Source organism: Vigna radiata, chromosome 6 (assembly GCF_000741045.1).
Source record: "Vigna radiata var. radiata cultivar VC1973A chromosome 6, Vradiata_ver6, whole genome shotgun sequence".
In the NCBI taxonomy this organism is placed as follows: domain Eukaryota; kingdom Viridiplantae; phylum Streptophyta; class Magnoliopsida; order Fabales; family Fabaceae; genus Vigna; species Vigna radiata.
Window position 1 is genome coordinate 33,215,568 of NC_028356.1, and position 22,546 is coordinate 33,238,113.

Sequence of the window (22,546 nt, forward strand, 5' to 3'; positions counted from 1 at the left end):
ATTTCGATTAGGGTCATATTCTATGGTTACGATTCTACCATATATGTTTTTTTCATTCCGTCGAAAATCAATTTGACGGTAAATGTCTTCCTTTTTCTTCTCATCAGAGTTATTTTACAGATACTTGCCATGGTAAAGAAGGGGGAACAAGCACACTTGGAGAGCGCAGTACAACAGATAGTATTTATAAGTTATTTCATGGACTCTAAACTGTCATAGGTCCACCAAAAGGATCTTAGCTTTAATTTCGGTATGTTACTCATTAACAGCTTCCTTAACCTACAATTAGTTATCCATATTTTTAGTCATTATGTTATTAGTTTATTAACTTATTTTATTTGCTCAATCCATTGGCTCTATAACAATATCTTAAGTGTTGGCCCAATTATGACCTAGCATAATATCTTCGAACGCTGGCCCAATTATAACCCAACCATTAATAACTTAAGCGTTGATCCAACATTTAACCTGCTCGACTGTGGACAGAATGAACAATTACAAATGTTAACCGCTCGGTCTACCCTCTATACCATACAATATCTATTATAGATTTTACCTTATTTGAATACTAAATAAATCATTTTGCTAAAATAACCATAAACATATCAATTTTTCTAAGCTCTTGTATTATTTTTATTTCTAAGATTCGAATTTGTAATGGTAAGAAAATATTATTATTTTTTAAATAGGATTAAGAGCATTGCTATGTCGTACATATTTAATATTCAGTTTATTAAAAAGAATTAAAAAATAAAATAAAGATGAAAATGGAATGAAAGATATAGATCCTAACTGATGCATATATAAAAAAGTTGTGTGAATGAATTGAGGAAGAAAAGGTTGGGAAGAAAAAGGCAATGGTTGTAAAGGAAAAGAAAGCATAACCTAAGTTGTAAATGAAGAGAGGTTAATTAGAAATGAGTTTATTAGAAATTAAAACTGCATTTGCAGTTGAGAGGACCCAAAAAACCTTAAATGTTGACATTTAATAGGCACGTGACTAGGAACAATTGTTGTTGAAGGGGCCTTGTGGGAAAACGCTTTGCATGTGATTGTTGGGCCACATTCACAGAATCACAGTGCTATGATTTTCATTTTTCATTTTGCTAACCTTAATAATTTATATTGTTTTTAAGAGATTTGAAAAAGTTAATAATAATAATAATAATAATGTAATAGTGGGGATCCTAGGAAGTAAGAATAGGTTGTAGGGAGAAGATAAAGTAGAATTGATATGGTGTTCCCCACCTCATTTATAGGGTTTAACTCTCACCTAGTAGTAAGTCACCATCGTCCATCATTGCCTTTTTAAACATGCCTATGCCTATCCTTCAAAAACACCATTTTCAACATTTTTCTCCCATTTTTAACTTTTATTTTTCATACGAGTAATTAATTAGTTTAAGATCTTTTTTATAATTGTCGGTTCTTTTGACTTTTCAACATTTTTTATATCTCATATAATTCTTTTCATATATTTTCATACTAAATGCTCTAATGTATTCTTTAATATCTTCGTCAACCTTGCATACACTCTCAAAACTAGGTTTGACATTTTTCCTTTGCTTCATATTACGATCACTTGTCTTAAGTGTATGAAGAGATCAAGTTTAAAGCTTACTATTTTTAAATTACAATTTCTTTTCCTTTTTATATGTGATATAGATTTGTTACATGCATGATGAATTTAAAAAAGAAGAATCTATGTTAGTATAAACACATGGAGGTGTGTTTATTTTGTTCCTAAATAAGGAGCATGACTTATTAGAGGGAACACCCTTGTCACGACTACACAACAAATCACTGTAACTAAATACTAATAATTATTTAAGCCATGTTGTCGTGTTGTTGGATAAGGGGATTTAGGTAAAATGGTTAGGAAGAGAAGAAAAGAGAAAAGCAGACAGACATTTCACCTTCCCGAGGTCAATAAAAACAGATTGTGTTATTATATTATCATGTCTGTCTTCTGCTACTCCTCTCCCTACTCTGCACTTTTTTCCTCACTTCATCATAGCCTTTCAAAACTTCTACCATTACTTTCTGTTATAATAGATTAATAGATATCTTCCATAACCAAGGTACAGTAACTTTAATAAATAATAACTTTCTTTTAAAAAGTTTATTTTAAGTAATTTTCCTATTATTTTAAAGTTTCAATTCTTTTCTATTTATATTTTCATAGGTTCAAGCCCAAATGTTTCGAAACATCATCTAACAAAACAAAAATAATGATAATGATAAATTAAAATGATTATATTAATTATTTTTAAATTTTAAATATTAAAATATATCAAAATTTAACTTTAAATAACTTAAAAAAATAAAAATTATTTTAAATTTTTTAAATTATGTTTTCTATGCAATATTAATAATTATATATATATATATATATATATATATATATATATATATATATATATATATATATATTTTAACAATGTAAAATTATTAAGCAAAATATTACAAAGATAATGACGGATCAGAAAATATAGATTTCTTTTGAGAAAAATATCTATACCTGATTAACGAAAATCTAATTATGTCATTGTTTTACCCTCGTCAAATGGAAGGACATCCTTTTAAACTCACATCATTTAAGGTGATTATTGTAAAAGAGAAAACAAACACAAACAAATGGACAAAGACAAAAGGATAAGTTAGTATTATAAAAGAATTAAATCATAAATTATAAAAAATCATATAACATAATTCATTTCCAAACCAAATCAAACTTAAGTATACAGATAAACTTAAAATATGACAAACTATGAAAAGTCTTGCACTTGTAGCGGTGGAACAACTGTCTATGACAAACTACCACATAAGATTACTTCGTTAACGACCTATGGACAATGAACACTAAACCATATACCCGGACCTCTTGATACTCCTCATCACATAATCCTCTTCTTTATCTGAAAGCGTTAGGATAACTTTCAAGACTGAGTCCCTACATCAATAAATTACTTTACTTAGAACAACCATAAAGAATTTTACCTTATAAACATTTTTCGAACCACATTTCAATACATACATATTTGTATGCACAAATCATCATAATATTCAATATATATTACCAAATAAATCTTAAAGTATCAATATAGTTATCATTCATAAGAAAAAAAAGAAAAAAATAAGTGAAAACTCAAACTATTAACAAGGCGCTCAGCGCCGTATCTGTAGTATGTAAGTGGCGCTTTGCACCCAAATATACTACTCAAAGTTCAGAAGTCACTGAACTTACTGGCTTTGTGGCGCTCAGCGTCTTTAAGCCCACAAGCTATTGGGTTTAATAGTGTTGAGCGTCACATGGGACCGCTCAATCTCATACCATGTGACAAACTTATTTTTCTAGTTTAGGTGCACATGAGGCATATCAAAATTACCAAATTGGTTTCTTAAAAACTAGGATTGATGCAAAAACATGTTTATTGTTAAAATTGAGTACCACTTTGCTCATTTGGTCATAAACTAGACTCACCAAACCAACTTAACAACTCAAAAGCACTTATAATCACTATTACACATTGTAAACCAAAAATTTGTAAATTAAGGGTCTAAACAAGTCACATTTAACTAAAAAACATACCCCAAACCTTCATTTTTATCAAAGACTCTTTCCTTTAGATTTTCACTCGTTAAAACCTCTAAAGTGGACCAAAAAACAATCTAAAACTCAACTTATTAACTACTTACCAATCCAATATCAAAATTTTTATTAACTCAGGGTCTAGAGAAGTTTTAAATGATCTAAAAACATCTCACAAACATAAGTTATAGCTCCCAAAATCACTCTCATATAGATTCACCAACCAAAACCCAAATTTAGACTGAAAACTAGCTCGTCAACACTTCCTATTTACTACTATCAACTCTATACTTGATTTATACCTGCTAAGATTCTAAAACAACATCATTCAAAGTTCAAGACAGTACCAATTCACAATCATTAATGACAACATTCATCAATAATTCAACTTCACGCGTCACACATTGTTATTACTAAATAATTATCTCAAATGATAACATATTCAATCAAATATCATTCTCACAACCGAGCAAACATATTTCGTACATTTTAACATAAAATAAACAAATATTAGTTTCTCATACCTGTTTGAACATCAACGACTCAATAGAATACTCAAACAACTCCTAAATATCAAAGAATACCAACTACACTTACAAATGATGAAATTATGATCAGGATACACGATTAGAACTATTGATCAACAGAAAGTCTTATAGAATACTCAAATTATACATTCAAAAACACTAAGGCTCGCATGCAAATGAGATGAGATAGACCAAAGAAAAAAGTATAAACTAACTTGCTCTTTCGGAGAAATTGATAAGATAAACTTGGATCTCGTTGATGATTACTTAAGAGGTCTATGATCATCAAATTGGTGAACATAGAAGAATAACTCCTAAAGAGAAGTCAAAGAACTCTAGGAAAATGATTTATAGAAATGATGTGTTTTAAAATAATGAAACTGGTTTATATTAAAATTATTTATATTAAAATCATTTAATATTAAAATAATTGATTCTCAATACTTTTAAACTATTATCACTTCTAAAATATGATTTTCTAAATCTTTACAATGTTTTTAATCTAATCATGTTAAACTTTTGTTTACATTTCAAATGTGATATTTGAGTTATTTATATAGTTTGATAGACTTAAATTTAAATTTTATATGAAATATCGTTTAAAAAATCCAAAAATTTAATTATATTAGCTTAAAATAATTATATTAATTATTTTTAAAATTTAGATATCAAAATTTAACCCCAATTAGAAAATAAGTTTTAAATTTTATTTCATATTATAAAACGAATTTAGAACCTAAAGATTTTATATATTTGTATATTATAAATTTACTTTATTATAGTTAATATAAAATTTTACATATTTTATATAATAATGTGTTTTCTTATTTTGAAAGACGCCTGCTTTAAACTCTTGCATAGACCATAAATAATAGGGTTATATACGTTTTTAGTCGCTATATTTTGAGGCGATTTTGGTTTTAGTCCCTCTTTCAAATTAAGGTACAATTTAGTCCTTTAACTTTAGAAAACTCTGGTTTTAATCTTTTTTACCAAATTTTTTTAACTTTATTTGTTGTTTCAAACGCGTTTCTCAGTTAACATTGAAATAAAAAATGTGTCAAACAGTCTAAACAATCCAAATGTTATAATGAAACGTACTTGAAACAGCAAATAAAGATAAAAAAATTTGGTAAAAAGGACTAAAACTAGAGTTTTCTAAAGTTGAAGGATTAAATTGTCCCTTATTTTAAAAGAGGGACTAAAACCAAAATCACCCCAAAGTATAGGGACTAAAAACATATTTAACCCTAAATAATAAAATATGTTGTCTATTAAAATAATATTATCTTTGTTGAGTTAAAGGTACATACTAATCTAATTTTACTTTATAAATATTGTAAAAGTAGTGTATATGGCTTATTTGTGTTTAGGATGATAAAAATAATAAAATTATAGTTATAAAATTAAATATAATTTTATAGATCATTTTTTTATTATAGATAATTGTCTTAGTTTAAAAAATATTTAATTTAAAAAAAATCAAATAAAAAATTTAAGAAAAAGAGTTAATTGAAAAATATTAAATTTAAAAAATAATTCAATAAAATAATTATTTTAATTTAAAAATATTATTTATTAAGTGATAAAATTGAAAAAAGGTGTATATTAAAATGACAAATCTTTTTACAATGTAAATAAACACTGATATAACTTACTTGAAAATAAATGATTGATTATTTTGATGCGGATGAAATATATGATTGATTATTATGGTATACTATATTTTCTAGTATTTTATGTTCGATAGATTTTGTTGAAAATTTATTTGAAGATAATAAATTTAATTTAGATAAAATAGTTATTTGTGATGCATGGGTAAAAAATAAGTATGTAATTGAAAGAGAAAAAAAGTTCTTTGCAAATAATAATAATAATAATAATAATAATAATAATAACAATAGTTACAATTTTTCAAAGTTATACAATCAATTAATTTTTTTGATGAATTTTAGATGTAATAAAATAACAAATGAAATTGCAAATATTTTTTAATTCTAAAACAGCTGAAATATTCAAAATTAATCTTTTTTAAACATTTTCTTAATTTATTTTCTATGTTCATTTGATTTTTTTTATTGAGTCATTGAAAAATTGTCTAATAGAAATTTTTTAAGATCCCGTCATGCTCAAGAAACAGTTTAGTGAAAGTAATTAGATTATCTGTAATACAAACGGAAAATGATATTTTGACACTAATTTTCGACACTATTTTGACACTGCACACGTGTGAAAATGTGGTTGGACGATTTCAAATTAAAAAAACTGAGATAAGGGCATATTTGGAAGAAAAAAATCAAAGTTTTTTTTTTTTAATTTGAAATCGTCCAACCACATTTTGACACGTGTGCAATGTCAAAATGGTGTTAAAAAATTGGTGTCAAAATTTCATTTTCCAATACAATAATACTTTTCGTGTATCTTTTTTATGAACAACGTTAGCTTTGCTCACTAGTGCAAAATAGGGTTTTAACGTTACCATATAGACATCGGTGTCTCTCTTAACAGACGTCTATATATCTGACAGGTAGGTGAAAAGTCATTTATTTTCGCCATATAGACATCGTTTAGGAGGGACACCGATGTCTATTATATTATAGACGTTAGTGTTCCCTAACCGACGTCTATATGTTTGTCAGGTAGGTGAAAAATCATTTCTTTCCGCAATCTAGACGTCAGATCCCGCCAAACTGACTTCTATATGCAATTATAGACGTCGGGACCCCTACATCCGACGTCTATATGTACCACGAATATTAATTTTTAAATCGAATGGACATCAAGTTAGTGAGAGCCCGACGTATATTCGACAATAGACTCAGTCGTTGGGGAAACTGACGTCTATAATATTCTTCTAAATAACACGTTATGAACCAACAGTTACCCACACTTCATTGTCTTCCTTCGCCTTTTCTCTCCGCGACATTGCATTTTCAGGTACGTTTGATCTCTTTTTAACCGTTTAATCTTGCGTTTACTCCGATTAAACTAATCTTTGATGTATTTTTTTTCGTTTGAACCTATTAAAACGAGTTTTCGTTGTGTTTTGGTGCGGTTTTTCTCGTGTCTTTGGGTAACCTAGTGCACCTTCTTCCTTTGCTAGCTTCCTCGTAAGAAAAACTTGCGTCTTTTGAATCTCTTATGACATTTCAACCTAAAGCCGAACTTGGGTCCGTGCCTAGTTTCCATGTAACCGTATTATTTTTCTTTGGCGGTTGGAATGGAACTAGGCAACGACCCAGGTTCTGTTTTGGGTTTAAATGCCATGAGAGATGCAAAAGACCCAATTTTTTCTTACGAAGAAGCTAGTAAAGGAAGGAGGTGTTATAATGTTACCTAAAGACACGAGCAAAACTGCATTAAAATACAACGAATACTCAGTAGATGTCGGTTAATGCCATATCCGACGTCTGTTATGCCCTTAGACGTCGGCTAATGTCATCTCTGACGTTTTTATTGTGCCCTTAGACGTTGGTTATTTGCATGGACCGACGTCTATAACGACGTTGTACTTGCAAATAACCGACGTTCGACTAACGTCATTTATATAGACGTTAGTTCTGGATGTGACGTTGAAAACCAAAAATAATATACATGTAAAACCCTTTATGCACTAGTGGTTTATGATAACAGAAAATTGAATTGTAATGGAGAAAATGTCTTAAAATTGATTTGGAAAATAATTATTTTGAATTTAACTAAATTACTTCATTGAATTCCTGCAATTTATTTTAAAATTAAACAAAATCTAAATTAATCATGCGAATTGATGTTTGATTAATTAGTCAAGTAAAAATCTTTATAAATATAAAAACTTGATTATTCAATTTATATTTGATAAAACTATCACTTTTCTGAAACAAATATATCTTTTTTAAGATTTGACCTTTTATTAATACTGAGAAATAAGACATTGCAAGGTAGTAATCGGAATTATATTTAAAGTTTTATCTTTTTCTTCTATTTAGAATCCTACATATATGAATCGTGTGAATGTAACGATAGATTTTTGTGAAGGATAATGTATTGTTTGTAATGAAGATTATGTTTTCGAGTGTGAATATTTTTTTTTAATATAATTTTTTGGATTCTTAGAGAAAATATCTAATTATTTGTAGAAATATAAAATTTAAATTTTACATATTTTAGAGAAAGAAATCATTGTATTAATAAATTGATTAATTTGATATCTCGTATTGGTTTATATTATTTTGTTATAGATATCAAAATGATATTAAAAAATAAAATGCAAAATATAAACAATTTAAAACTAGTCATGCATTATATTTGTCCTTCTATGATAGTTTAATATTTTGTATTTTATTTTTTAATAACATTTTTCGTATATTATTTGTTCACGAGTTTGGTTTGTCTTCCCATAATTGTTTGTATTTTGTATTTTATTTTTTAATGACATTTTTCATGACAAATGTATATCTATTTTAGAGTGTGAGTATAAGTGAGATGTCAAAACACAAAGTAATGTTTAATATAAATTTTTTAATAAAAAAAAAACTGTGCTGTGTTAAAATTCATTTACTGGATAAAAATATAAATTCATTAATACGTTTTGGTTTACTAGAAATAAAAAGTCACATTGTTTTGAAAAATCACGTCTTACATTATGTTGTTTTAATATTTTCAATATTTTTCATTTTTTTTTCAAGTAATATTTATGGAATAGAAAAACATCTTTAAGTAAATTGTTCTTCTCATAAGCAAAATTCTCCCATGAGAGACAGAGGAGAACATTACTTTCATTTAATGACATAAGAGAACAAGAAAAAAACATGTAAATAATTTATATCTCATTTAATTAAAGGTAAACCTTACAGGTATTAAAAGTTTTTATATATAGATGTCTAACCCCTCAACATTTCACAAGACAAAAGATGTGAGACTAATAAAGAGTGAATATCACTCATATCAACTTCTAGAACCAATGCCCCAAAGTAAATTAGTTTTAACTTATTATAGGTAACGTGGATTCATGCTCTAGGCCTTATTCTCCTTTAATCTCTGTGATGAATTTGACTATATATCTAGGTTTTTTAGTCGACTTTTCAAGTCCAGCTCAAGTCTTAATCAAGGTTCAAATTAGTACTATCAAAATGGATTTAAACTTGTGAGCTAATCCGGTTGATCATAGGTTCAGGTCTGGTAGGGATAAAAAAACATTGAAATTTTGATACGGATCAATTTTGAGCCCGACCCACTAAAAATCCAACTCACCTGGGTTGAATCCGTAGTAAACTGGATTAGCTTGTAAACCCACCCAATTTTATTTTTTGTGCTTGCTTGTTTATTATATTTTGAATTTAAGATGATTTTGGATTATATTTGGATTGTATTATATATATTTTATTTTGAATTGTCTTTGAAATTTAACATTATTTTGGATTTAAATTTGTTTAGATTTGAATTAGAAAAAATATGTTATTTTTTTTAATTGAAAAAAAAACTTGTCATTAAGTTAACCAACTTGTTTAACTCACCAACTTATGCTGAACAAAGTCAGGTTAAAAATTTGTCCGTTCATTAATAAATGAATCAAATTGGATTGATTTATTAAGTGACTAACCTATAATAGACTGGATGACTCATTTAATAACATTAGTCTAAATGAAACCCTCTCTCACACGTATATATATAAAATCATACACAAAAATTTGTAATAAATTAGTGATTTGTTCGAATGAATAATTGTAGTAAAAAAACACTTACTCAAGTTGAAAGTCATAAAAGTAAGAATAAATAAAGTGACATATAAAAAAAAAAACACTTACACGAAAAAGTATAGCTAATTTGTGTTAAATCTTCCTATCCTGTCCCCTAAACAAAACCCAAAAGTGACATCACAAAAAAAATATAATTAATCGATCTTAGGTATAGAATCCATTAATTTTATTGTGACATATACACCGTTTCTTATATTTAAATTCAATGCACGTGTTTAAGTTTTATTTGCATATAAGAAATGCTTTTACATATAAGCTTATGTTAAAGATAATTGTGAACTATAACATCTTAGATACCTCAAAGTCCGTAAATCATTTGTCATGAAAATTTATTATAATAAAAATAAAAGAAATTAATACAAACATGTGAGACTATACCAAACTTACCATAAGATTGACAAATTGTATTTATTTTTATAAAATATAAATAAATATGTTAAAATAAAATATTAAATCACTTATATTATTTTACGTTAATTTTGTTAAATTAATTAATTTACCAACATAGTAATTTAAAAAAAACATGAAAAAGTTATGAATTAAATGAATAAAATGAATAAAATTAAAAGTATCATACTGATTATACAAACAACAATCATTCAAAAAATCCTATAAAACATATTTTAAAATTTCAAATTAAAATAAAAAATTATCTTAATTTATTAGAGTGAGCTGCCTCACCACTTTTATTAATTTTTTTAGTTTCTGTTATACAAATTCAAAAACAACTCTCCAAATTCAAACATCATAATTAAATTACTAAACATTCAATGAGTCTTCAAAGTCTACTATACATGTAAAAAAGTGTAATAAAAGCAGTTTTAAAAGGGGTTTTGTACTGATTCCAGTACTTTCTCATATACAAATAAAAGTAAATACAATTATGCAGAAGAAAAAAAATATATTAGAAAAATAATCATACTATTAAGTGTGAAAGATTATTTGATTACTTGATATGATTAGTGAGTTAAGTAATGGTTTATGTGGGTCTATCCAATAAAAGAAAAAAAACAAAATCTCTTTTGTTTCTCTCTCCAAATTGGAACCACAACCAATTAACAAGAAACAAGAACAAGAGTATGTTTTTAACAGTTGAATGTCACTATTCAGATAATTGCTTGATAGGGACATGCAGTAAATTTTGTCACCTTTTCTTTCAACCTTTACTTCTTCCTACCTTCCCAATGTCAACATACTCTGCTTTTTAGATCAAAATACTTTTATAATCTTTTTTTTATTATTATATACTTTATTTTTTCAATTTACTTCAAAATTTGATCAAAACAAAGCACTAGAGAATTCCTTTGAGCAATCATAGAGACTGTGTTAAACAATAAATAATTAATACCAGGATGCATAACCACCAAACAAATGAGACAGAGATAAATAGTAAAACTAAATAAATTGAAGGGAGAAAAAAAAAAACATAATATCATGAACTTGAATCCAATGCTCATGAGACTGGCAAAAAAGAAAAAACCAGAAAGAGAAAGATGTCCCTGTCACCTCAAATGGATTGCATTACTCATTGAAAATGACATATTTTATTCATACTATTTATACTAGCTTATTAATTAGAAAATGTAGAAAGAATTTATCATTAATAGTTTAACTTTTTTTATTTTAAAAATTGAATTTTTTGAGTATAAAAGTTTAGTATTTTAGATTTTAATTGTGCAAATTAATATTTCAAATGTAACGGTCGAATGATTTTAATCTTCCCCATCATTAGATATATGGAGAACTGAGATTATGTGAGCATGGAACATGAATGAAAAGTGTAGTTAAGAAAAAAATTTGAAAGATGCTTTTTTTATTTATTTTGTTAGTTGATAAAAACTATATGAAATAATGTAACAAGAAATCTATATCAGTGTCCCCAGTTCTTACATACATGACCCATTTCCCCATAAACTCTTGCAGATAATGCAATAGCAAAAACCACACAGAAAGTGACCCCTGGGAATCAAAAGTTAAAACTAATGGCACAGCATAGCACAGTCTACAGTGTTTATTTACTATACGGCATAGCACTGGCATAACAGTTTAGGAGGAGAGAGAGAAAACGAGTGTAAAAAGAGAGAAAGTTAGGAGGGTGGAGAGAGAGAGAGTGTGTGTGCAGAGTGTGCAGGTTTGTAGCAGAAATGGTGGCAGATGGTTTTAACTTTATGTGTGAAATAATTTTCTTCTATCTTTCTTCTTTTTTTTTGAGTGATTTTTTCTCTCTCTCCTTTCTTTTTCCTCCTGCATCTTGTGTTAGGGAGTGATGTTTGTGGCAGAACGATGTGATTGCACAGCCAAAGCTGTGGACTTGTTCTGTTATATGGAAATTCAATTGTAATTGTAATTGTAATTGCATAAAAAGCTACGAAGGGTGCACAGAAGAAGAATACAAGTCTCAAACAAAACCCATCTTATAAACTACCCTTTTATCTCTAGCCACAGTTAAGTTGAGTGGTGCTCAGTGTCACTAGGCGTAACATCCTTTTTTGTTCCTGTTCCCTGGTTCCTTGCGTATGAACAAGAGCTTGGTGGTGGTTGTGAGTGATTTCATGGTTAGGCTGGTGTGAAGTTGAAATCCTGCAGTTGCGGCCATGGCATTTCGATTTGGGGTTCTCATTTTGTCTTTGCTATTTTCTTTGAGTGTTAACTCCGTGGAATCTGATGATGGTGAGTGTTTACAGTTTCAAGTTTCTGTTTGTGTGTTTGGATTCTTTGGCATGGCAATTGCCGCCAGTTTTATGGGGAGGGAGAACGGGAGCTTATCAATGGTGAAAGTTGTTGTGGCTATGTGGTTCTTAACAGAGAGGTGTATGTCTTGTGAGTGCCATTGTTAGAAAGCCTAGTATCCTTCGTGTGTTCTTCTCTCTCGTTTCATTTTCTTGGTGAAGGGTGTTGGAAAAACAAGTTTTTTTTTTTTCTTTCTCTCTTCGCAGCCAAGCATGAAACTTCCTCTCATGTTTTCAGTTGGGCCATTTATTTTTAAACGTCAGCGTTTGTCCCGCGAATTTTGAGTTTGACTTGGTTGCTTTTGGGATCTTTTGCTTCTTTTAATTCAGTTGTCTATTTTTCTCATTGTTGGAACGAGTATACTACATCTACTTCTTACTTATGCTTGTTTTCTACATGGTTCACATTGTAGAAATTAATTTTAGTTAAAAATTAGGTTTGTATAGCATAATATACTAATTTGTGTATTGCTTGGTGTCTAGACAACGAGTTTACTAATGTTATAAGGAAGGACTTGGTTTTCCTTGGCTTCAAGCTTCTAACTATGTTCTTCATGGTTTAATGTCCGGACTTTGGATATTTCCATTGCAGGAACAACTCTGTTGGAAGTAAAGAAGTTATTCAGGGATGTGGATAATGTTCTATATGATTGGACAGACTCACCATCATCTGATTATTGTGCCTGGAGAGGGATAACATGCGACAATGTCACATTTAATGTTGTTGCACTGTGAGTTACTTTGCCCTTAAACATCGCATATACCAATTTTCTTTTCTCTTACACTTTTATGTTTTGCAGCAATCTTTCTGGGTTGAATCTTGATGGGGAAATTTCACCTGCAATAGGGAAGCTGCAGAGTTTGGTCTCTATGTAATTGTTCCTCTCCCTCGCCCATTTTTTTTGGTACAGTGATGTACTTGAGGAGTTTGTATTGTCTTATACTTTTTTCCTCTTTTTTATTTAGTGACCTGAGAGAAAACAGGTTATCAGGGCAGATGCCAGATGAGATTGGTGACTGTTCTTCATTGAAGAACCTGTATGTTTCTTCCTTGAACTGAATTCAGTTTATATTTATACCACACACCGACTTACTTGGAACTTTGATATTTATCGTGTTTTTAGGGACTTGTCATTTAATGAAATTAGAGGGGATATCCCATTTTCTATTTCTAAGTTGAAACAACTGGAGAATCTGTGAGTATTTTATGAAAGTTCCTTTCAAATTAAAATTTTTATCCTGGGAAGAGGTTGGGAAGAGGTTATGACAGGTTTTGATTTTATGTAAATTGTATGTTAGGATTTTGAAGAACAACCAGTTGATTGGACCAATTCCTTCAACTTTGTCTCAGATTCCTAATTTGAAGATTTTGTAAGTCGTTCTTGTATTCTCACTCCTCATTCCTCTCTTCACGGCACTATTTTAGACTCAACTGACTTTCTGGACTACTGGAAAATGTTTTCTAGAGACCTGGCTCAAAATAATCTAAGTGGAGAAATACCAAGGCTTATATACTGGAACGAAGTTTTGCAGTATCTGTGAGTATAAACAATTTGCAAATGAAATTGTTATTTCATAAGCTTAGTGTTGACTTTCTTTTTTCCTTCCTTCCTTATCCATTTGATAGGGGCTTGAGAGGGAACAATTTGATTGGTTCACTATCACCAGATATGTGCCAGTTAACTGGGCTGTGGTATTTGTAAGTTCCACAATCACTGTCTTTCATAATCAAAGCTGCAAAAATGTTTATGCTTGTCTTTCTCCTTTTTTGTAGTGATGTGAGAAACAATAGCCTAACAGGAAGTATTCCAGAAAACATTGGCAATTGTACTACCTTCCAGGTTTTGTATGTAATCCAATTGCATGAAAGGCTCTGCCATACTTGGTCTTGTTTTCCTTTTACCTTTCTTATGTCTTCCGTGGATGCCAGGGACTTATCCTACAACCAGCTAACTGGAGAGATACCATTCAATATTGGATTCTTGCAAATAGCCACTTTGTACGTGTTGCATGATTTTTTTAAGTTATTCTTACAAGCATGAGATTTGGCCTTTCACTTTTCTTGTCTAGGAATTTCTTGATAGATTTTCTTGACTTTGGTAGGTCATTGCAAGGCAATAAACTCTCTGGACATATTCCATCGGTGATTGGTCTCATGCAAGCACTTGCTGTCTTGTAAGCATTGTTTGATTGTAATTTGTAGAACGCGACTAGGGAAATTTGATCATTAACTACGTTTCCTCACTTATGCTCCTCTAACATTGGTTTTATTCCAAATTTCCTTTGCAGAGACTTGAGCTGTAACATGTTAAGTGGACCAATCCCTCCTATCTTGGGAAATCTGACATACACAGAAAAACTGTATGCATAAGCTAGTAGTTTTGCATTTACATCTAATGGATGACTTTGATATAAATTGTTCATATCAACAATTATGAGAAAACTTCTAGAGACACTTATGTGTTAAGCACAAATTTTGAATTGTTTGTAGATACTTGCATGGAAACAAGCTGACTGGCTTCATTCCCCCGGAGCTTGGAAATATGACAAAACTTCACTATTTGTAAGTTGCTTGAGCAAGTAGTTGCCTATCAAATTATTTCAGTTGATTTTGAACTTGGAAACCTTATATATGAAATTCATTCTATTACATGTGACCTTATGTTTTACCTAAGTTTTCTTTGAAAAATGACACACTGCCTTGATGCAATTCTCGTTAGTTCACTGGTCTCAACTGGATGGAATTTCGTTCTAGAATTAACCTTTAATGTTTTTCCTATTGCAGAGAACTGAATGACAATCATCTAAGTGGACATATTCCCCCTGAGCTTGGAAAACTTACTGATTTGTTTGACTTGTAAGAGTGGTTACCTTGAAGTGTCAATTATGTTAGCTTTTATTGTAAGTTTTATGAGTCAACCGTCATTCTTGCAGGAATGTTGCTAATAACAATCTCGAAGGAACAATTCCGAGTAATATCAGCTCATGTAAAAATCTCAACAGCCTGTAAGCAACTAAACTTGCACTAGTACTTTGTTACAATGTAGTTTATCTAATGCGTTTTGCTGACACTTTCATACCCTTTTAGCAATGTGCATGGAAACAAGTTGAATGGGACAATTCCCCCTGCTCTACAAAGCTTGGAGAGCATGACCTCTTTGTAAGTTTCACCTTGATACATGAGCAACATTTACCTTAATGGACTCGCTATTCTGTTGTTTTTTTCTTTTAATGCTGTCTTTCCTATAAGCACGTTGTCACACACACGAATTCCTGCAAGCACACTTAACTTCTACTACCATGCCTCAACCAATTATCCTTTTGTTTAATTGGTTATTATGGCTACATGACATTGTTATGGTCATCCTCAGGAATCTTTCTTCCAACAATCTTCAGGGTGCGATTCCAATTGAACTGTCACGGATTGGTAATTTGGATACGTTGTGAGTATGAACTATTCAAGTTATCTCTTTGCACCGACATCTTTAAGTTTGTACTAAAATTATTTCCTCCACAGGGATATTTCAAACAATCATTTAGTTGGATCCATTCCTTCTTCCCTTGGTGACTTGGAACATCTTCTGAAGTTGTGAGTTATCTGCGTAGTCATGTTTGGAATATGGGCTATATCTTCTTACTGATAGCTGATATTCATTGTGTTAGGAATCTAAGCAGAAACAATTTGACAGGAGTTATTCCAGCAGAATTTGGAAATCTTAGAAGTGTCATGGAAATGTAAGCCATTATAAAGTAAATATTATTTTTGTTGTTTATTTCGTGACTATTATTCTACATGATTCTGTCACAGTGATCTTTCAAATAATGAACTCTCTGGCCTGATTCCTGAAGAACTTAGCCAGCTTCAGAACATGTTATCATTGTAAGCTTCATTTGCATCTTTTCCAATTTTGTTTTATATTCTGAAATGCTTTTGTTAATAAATTATGTATTATTGATGGTAGTTTTATTATTGTGGGTAATCTCGTGCTGTAATTAAATCTGCCTTTGTATTTAATTGCTCATAAAGATGTCAAGGTTTTAATGCTGCAAATGTGACTTTGGAATTCTCTCTCTTTTGGGTTATATTAGTTAGTTGATATATTGCCCAATAATAAGTAGTTATTCATCTTCATCAAACTTAAGTATAGACTTTTGTTTTTGTGTAATAGAACTTAATGGCTTCAAATTAACTGTGTGTTGTTTTTCACATGTCAATATGGTTGATGATTATTGACTTTGGTAATCGTGCTATTCGATTGATATTTATAATTATTTTGGTTTAAAATGATATGCAGGAGACTTGAAAACAACAAATTAACTGGTGATGTGGCATCACTTTCGAATTGCCTTACTCTCTCTGTGCTGTAAGTTTAGCTTTCAATTTAATGATTTTGTTGAGATTTCTAATAGACAATGTTTCTCTGGCCTAATAAGTTGAAATTTTCTTGTGAATTTTTTAGTAATGTGTCCTATAACAAACTATTTGGTGTTATCCCCACTAGTAACAACTTTACCAGGTTTCCCCCTGATAGGTGAGGGTCATTCACTGTTTGTATTGCCTTTATCACCTTTTAAGTTCATAGACATGTTCTAGATTCGTGAGCACAACCTTTTATCTTTCAGTTTCATCGGAAACCCTGGTCTTTGTGGTAATTGGCTGAATTTGCCGTGCCATGGTTCTCGACCTGCAGAGCGAGGTGAGCTGTTGCACTTTGCAGGAATTTCCTGTTGCTTTTATCTTTCACAATGCATAAAAAGGAGGTCAAAAAGAGCTTCTGTGTTATCTCTCTGATATTCTTTCATTCAATAGATAAAAGGTTTTTTGGGTTTAAATTATGCAGAATAAGCTAATCTATTTTATTGACTGTGCAGTTACATTATCTAAGGCAGCCATTCTTGGAATTACTCTTGGTGCCCTTGTGATTCTTCTGATGGTATTGCTGGCAGCTTGCCGACCACACAGTCCTCCTTTTCATGAGGGATCACTTGACAAACCAGGTACTTATCTTTGTTTCATCCTCACATTGTAAGCTGTAGCCTTCAATCAGCATAGGTTCAAAGAGCAAGCTGGGTTTTTTGTAGATTTGAGCTGTCTTTAGATACTTTAGTGTACCTAACCTTAAGCCAGGAGTGTTAGAAAATCTGAATTTGATTGGATTGTGTAATTTTATGCATTAAAGTTTACATGCCAACTTTTAATTCTATTGGATTTTGTAAGGTTTATAATCATCTGGCAGTATTTATTGCACTCTACCCATTGAAACATAATTTGACAAGTTACTGACTTCATGAACTATGGAATTGACAGTTAATTACTCACCTCCAAAATTAGTGATTCTTCATATGAATATGGCACTTCATGTGTATGAAGATATCATGAGGATGACAGAAAACTTGAGTGAGAAGTATATAATTGGATATGGTGCGTCAAGTACAGTTTATAAATGTGTTCTCAAGAATTGCAAGCCAGTGGCTATCAAGAGGATCTATTCTCACTATCCCCAATGCATTAAAGAATTTGAAACTGAACTTGAGACTGTTGGCAGCATTAAGCACCGGAATCTGGTCAGTCTCCAAGGCTACTCTTTATCCCCTTATGGCCACCTTCTGTTTTATGACTACATGGAAAATGGCAGTCTGTGGGATCTTCTTCATGGTAAATACTAGCTATTTCTTTTTCTAGTCTTTTCTAATGCATAAAACCCTTCATTAAGAAGTGGGATCTGCCAGAATCTCCTTTTAAATAGAAAATTACTGTATAATGAGCATACTGATACGACCAAGGTGTATGACTAAGTCATTTATTGAAGTTTCTTGTTTCATGTGAGTCTTTCAGCTGTATTCTTTTTGGTTTGCTGCATACAGCTTGTAAATAATGAAATATATAAATAATGTTAGAAGAAGAAACCATTAAGCCATTGTTAGAAGGTATCATAATATCGTATAGTGCTGTCCTACCTGTAGTTTTGTTATGGTAAGTAGGTTTCTGTATGCCACATTACTAGCCTTATTACAGCGTCAATGATTCTATTATGTATCTGGCTTACTTGTGTATCTTTTTTCAGGACCTACTAAGAAGAAAAAGCTTGACTGGGATCTGCGTCTAAAAATAGCACTTGGAGCAGCACAAGGGCTTGCATATCTACACCATGATTGCAGTCCTAGAATAATCCACAGGGATGTGAAATCATCAAACATTTTATTGGACGCAGACTTTGAGCCCCATCTCACTGATTTTGGCATTGCCAAAAGCCTCTGCCCCACAAAGTCTCATACTTCTACTTACATAATGGGCACAATTGGCTACATAGACCCTGAGTATGCTAGAACTTCCCGTCTCACTGAGAAGTCTGATGTGTACAGTTACGGCATTGTTTTACTTGAGTTGCTAACTGGAAGGAAAGCTGTTGACAATGAGTCCAACCTTCACCATCTGGTGAGTCTACTACACATTTTCATGGGCTTAGGTATATATTTTGGAAATCAATGACAATAAGAAGATTGCAAAATCCATTAAGAAGATTACTGAGATAAAAATTCAATTTTGATTGAGAACACCAAATACACATCCATGGAACTGCAATTATGATTCAAGATTGCAAAATCTAGTTGCTATAAATCACTGTTAACTTATTCTTAACACTTGCTTCTTGTCTGTCTTGTTCACATACATAGTAATGGCTCATGTTTGTGCAGATTTTGTCCAAGGCAGCAACCAATGCTGTAATGGAAACAGTTGATCCAGACATTACTGCCACATGCAAAGACCTTGGAGCTGTGAAAAAGGTGTACCAGCTCGCTCTATTATGCACAAAGAGGCAGCCAGCTGACAGGCCTACAATGCACGAAGTGACAAGAGTACTTGGGAGCCTTGTGCCATCAAACGCCCCTCCAAAACAACCAGCTGCACCACCTCCTACTTCAAATCCATCTTCCAAAGTGCCATGCTACATGGACGAGTATGCAAACCTCAAGACTCCACACTTGGTGAACTGCCCCTCAATGAGCACATCAGATGCACAGCTCTTCCTCAAGTTTGGAGAAGTAATCTCTCAGAACAGTGAGTGAGTGAGTGAGTCATGAGAATCAAGTCCAACAATTAATCATGTATATTAAAACCCAAAAAAGAGAAAAAAAAAATGAAGGGTAGGTAAAAGGTAATGAAAATGTTTATAAAAGTTTTAGTACTAGCTTTAGCGTTGTTGATTTGAACAGGAAAAAGATATGGATGTATGAGCACCACAATTTGAAAGGTGAAGTGGTAACCAAATTCTTGTACTTGTTTGGTAGCACACAAGGTTGCAGAAGTAAAAGTTAAGGTTCTGGGGCCAATGTGCAGAAGGTGGGGTAGCAAAGGTCTTAATGGTAGGGAGAAGAAGCATTACATAATGTGTGAACATCAATAATGCACCGATTCTTAGCTGGCCTGGTATCAGTGATCTGTCTGAGTGCTCCCAGTTTTCTGCAGAGTCCATCCATTACCTCTTTTATTACCTCAGGCCATTTGTTCAGTAAAGTGCCATGAAATTATTTCATCAAATTTTGGGTCATTGGCTTCCTCTGCCAGGGATCAGATATGCCATCGGTTTCCGTGCCATGTTGACTCAAAAATGTTTAATGCGTTCAGTGTCATCAATTGAACAATTTTCACCGGTTGAAAAATGAATGCAAGCTCTGTTACTTTTTTTTGGTGGTAAAAAATTTACAGGACTAAAATAAATAGCATGGTCTCTGGAATATTCAAGTCTTCATTGATGATCTTTGATGGGTTTTACCTGAAAATTTAAAATCTCGAGAGGCACAATTTATTTTGTAGAGAATCTTTAAGAATATTAATTAACTTGAGCTTTTAGGTAGCTTGAAAACTTTAGGAAGTTGAACTGTTTCTGTCTCTCAGGTCTTGAGTTTGAATGCAAACATTATCTTAGTCATGTTTCTGTTTCCTGAGTTAAAAGTATGTCTTGAGTTTCGATATTAGTTCTTTATAGTGTGTATTTAAAACTGGGTTTAAGTTCAAATGATTTTAAATAACTTGCGTTCAATAAAAAATTAAATATTAGTTTGTCTATTAAGAGTGATCTACTTGAATGAGACCGTTTTTGCACATTAGTTTAAATTTCGGTGATAGTGTTAGAATTTTATTAGTAGATAGTTTTTAACTTTACCAACAGATATTTGTATATTGATCCAAACTATTAAAATCTTTTTAACATTTAATTTCCTGAAGTAGAAATGTTCGAAGCAGAAATTACATAAAATTAAAATAATTCTGCAAATGTTAAAAGTCTTTAGCACAATTGAAATATGTACTTTATAAATTCCAAATAGCGTGGGCTCAGTGATTGTGATTACACTTACAAGTATTTCCAATTTTCTAAAATATTCCTAATTAATAAGTAGTTTAAATGTTTAATATTTTGATTATTGAGTATTTCTGTGTCCACTATTGACACCACTTTCATTTTCTTTCAATCACTAAAGCATTCTCTTCTGTACCCTTTCACCCTACGCACTACCCTTGCACCCTTTCATCCTTGCATTTCATTTCATCTTTATAAAGAAACCCTACACCCCCTACATCTTTAAAATGCAATTCTTTGATAATATTTTTCTTATTGAGGTTTTGTACTTTGAAGTTTATATTTGTGAGTAAGTGTTGTTTATATATATTTGAGAAGGATTGTTGAGTGTAACTCGAAGTGATTGACTTGTTTTGTGGTGGTGTATTGGGGTGTTTCCTATTAGCTCATTTTTGTCTGTCTTGCTGAAGAGGGAGGCTAGTATTTGTTTTTAAATTTGCTTGCATCTTGTTGATTGCATTGATATCGATGGATTGTTAGTTTGTTTTTTAAAAAATTTGTTTGCATCTTATTGATTGGATTGATATTGATGGAGTAGATTGATATTGATGGAGTAGAGGTATTTTATTTTCGTTAATATGTTTGCATAAAATGAAAAACTGGAAGAGTCGATGTGCGGATCGGATGTGGATATCCGATTTACAAACTTTCGGATGTGGATATCCGGTTTACGAACCTTCGGATGTGGATATCCGATACACGATTTTATTATAATTATTCTGTATGTTTAAACTATATACTTTTTATATTAGTTTAAATTTTTTTTATACTTCTTATATTAGTTTAAACTTTTTTAATTTTATGTATTAGTTTATAATATATTCTATAATTTGTAGTTGATAAAAAAATTATAAATGTATTAAAATTAATAAAACTAATTTTAAATAAAAAAAACTTAAAATGAAAGTATCATATGTGGATTTCCAATGATAATCTATTCGGATGTGAAAACTCGACTAATGTTTATTAATTTATATAAAAGTTTAATACTATTTTTATTTAATTATTTTATTAGTTTTTAGTTAATTTTAAAATTATATATGATTTTGTATCAATTTATAATGTAATTATATAATTTATAATTAATATAAATTAATTTTTATGATTTATTAAAATTAATGAAACTGATTTTTAAAAAAGATACTTAATACAAATCGGATGTGGAGATCCGATGGTGAAAACTTTGGATATCAATATCCGATTAGTTGTGCAATTAAAAGCAACATACTGAATATTAACATTTGTTTCTTGAAAGTGGAACAATAGATGCATCATAGCCATTTATTGATAACAATTTTTAGTTTTTGTACCTGGGTTGCAAAAAAAAAAAGCTTGAGGCGACCGACTGTGGTGTGAAAAAAAAAAGGTTTAATAGGTTTGGAGGTCCCTATATTTGGGGGTTTGTTTCAATTGGGTCCTCCAATTTTCAAAGTGATCAATTAGGTCCCTAATTTTGTCAATTTGATTCTATAAGACCCTTTCCGTTAACTACAAATAACGCTGTGAAGTTTTATAAAATGTGTCCTCCAATTTTCGAAGTGATCAATTAGGTCCCTAATTTTGTCAATTCTATAAGACCCTTTCCGTTAACTACAAATAA

The 22,546-nt window shown here is 30.7% G+C and overlaps 1 protein-coding gene across 1 annotated transcript; it reads left to right on the forward strand.

The window, feature by feature from the left end:
• The first annotated feature begins 11,785 nt into the window (after nucleotides 1–11,785).
• Nucleotides 11,786–20,337, forward strand: LOC106764863 (LRR receptor-like serine/threonine-protein kinase ERECTA). Its single transcript, XM_014649289.2, has 27 exons — nucleotides 11,786–12,527; nucleotides 13,179–13,317; nucleotides 13,387–13,458; nucleotides 13,553–13,624; nucleotides 13,711–13,782; nucleotides 13,886–13,957; nucleotides 14,053–14,124; nucleotides 14,214–14,285; nucleotides 14,361–14,432; nucleotides 14,517–14,585; nucleotides 14,690–14,761; nucleotides 14,876–14,947; nucleotides 15,078–15,149; nucleotides 15,372–15,443; nucleotides 15,521–15,592; nucleotides 15,675–15,746; nucleotides 15,958–16,029; nucleotides 16,104–16,175; nucleotides 16,250–16,321; nucleotides 16,395–16,466; nucleotides 16,882–16,950; nucleotides 17,047–17,118; nucleotides 17,210–17,283; nucleotides 17,459–17,584; nucleotides 17,895–18,242; nucleotides 18,652–19,022; nucleotides 19,283–20,337. The coding sequence occupies exons 1-27, from the start codon at nucleotides 12,452–12,454 to the stop codon at nucleotides 19,652–19,654; spliced, it is 2,940 nt and encodes a 979-aa protein (XP_014504775.1). The 5' UTR covers nucleotides 11,786–12,451; the 3' UTR covers nucleotides 19,655–20,337.
• Nucleotides 20,338–22,546: the final 2,209 nt, after the last annotated feature.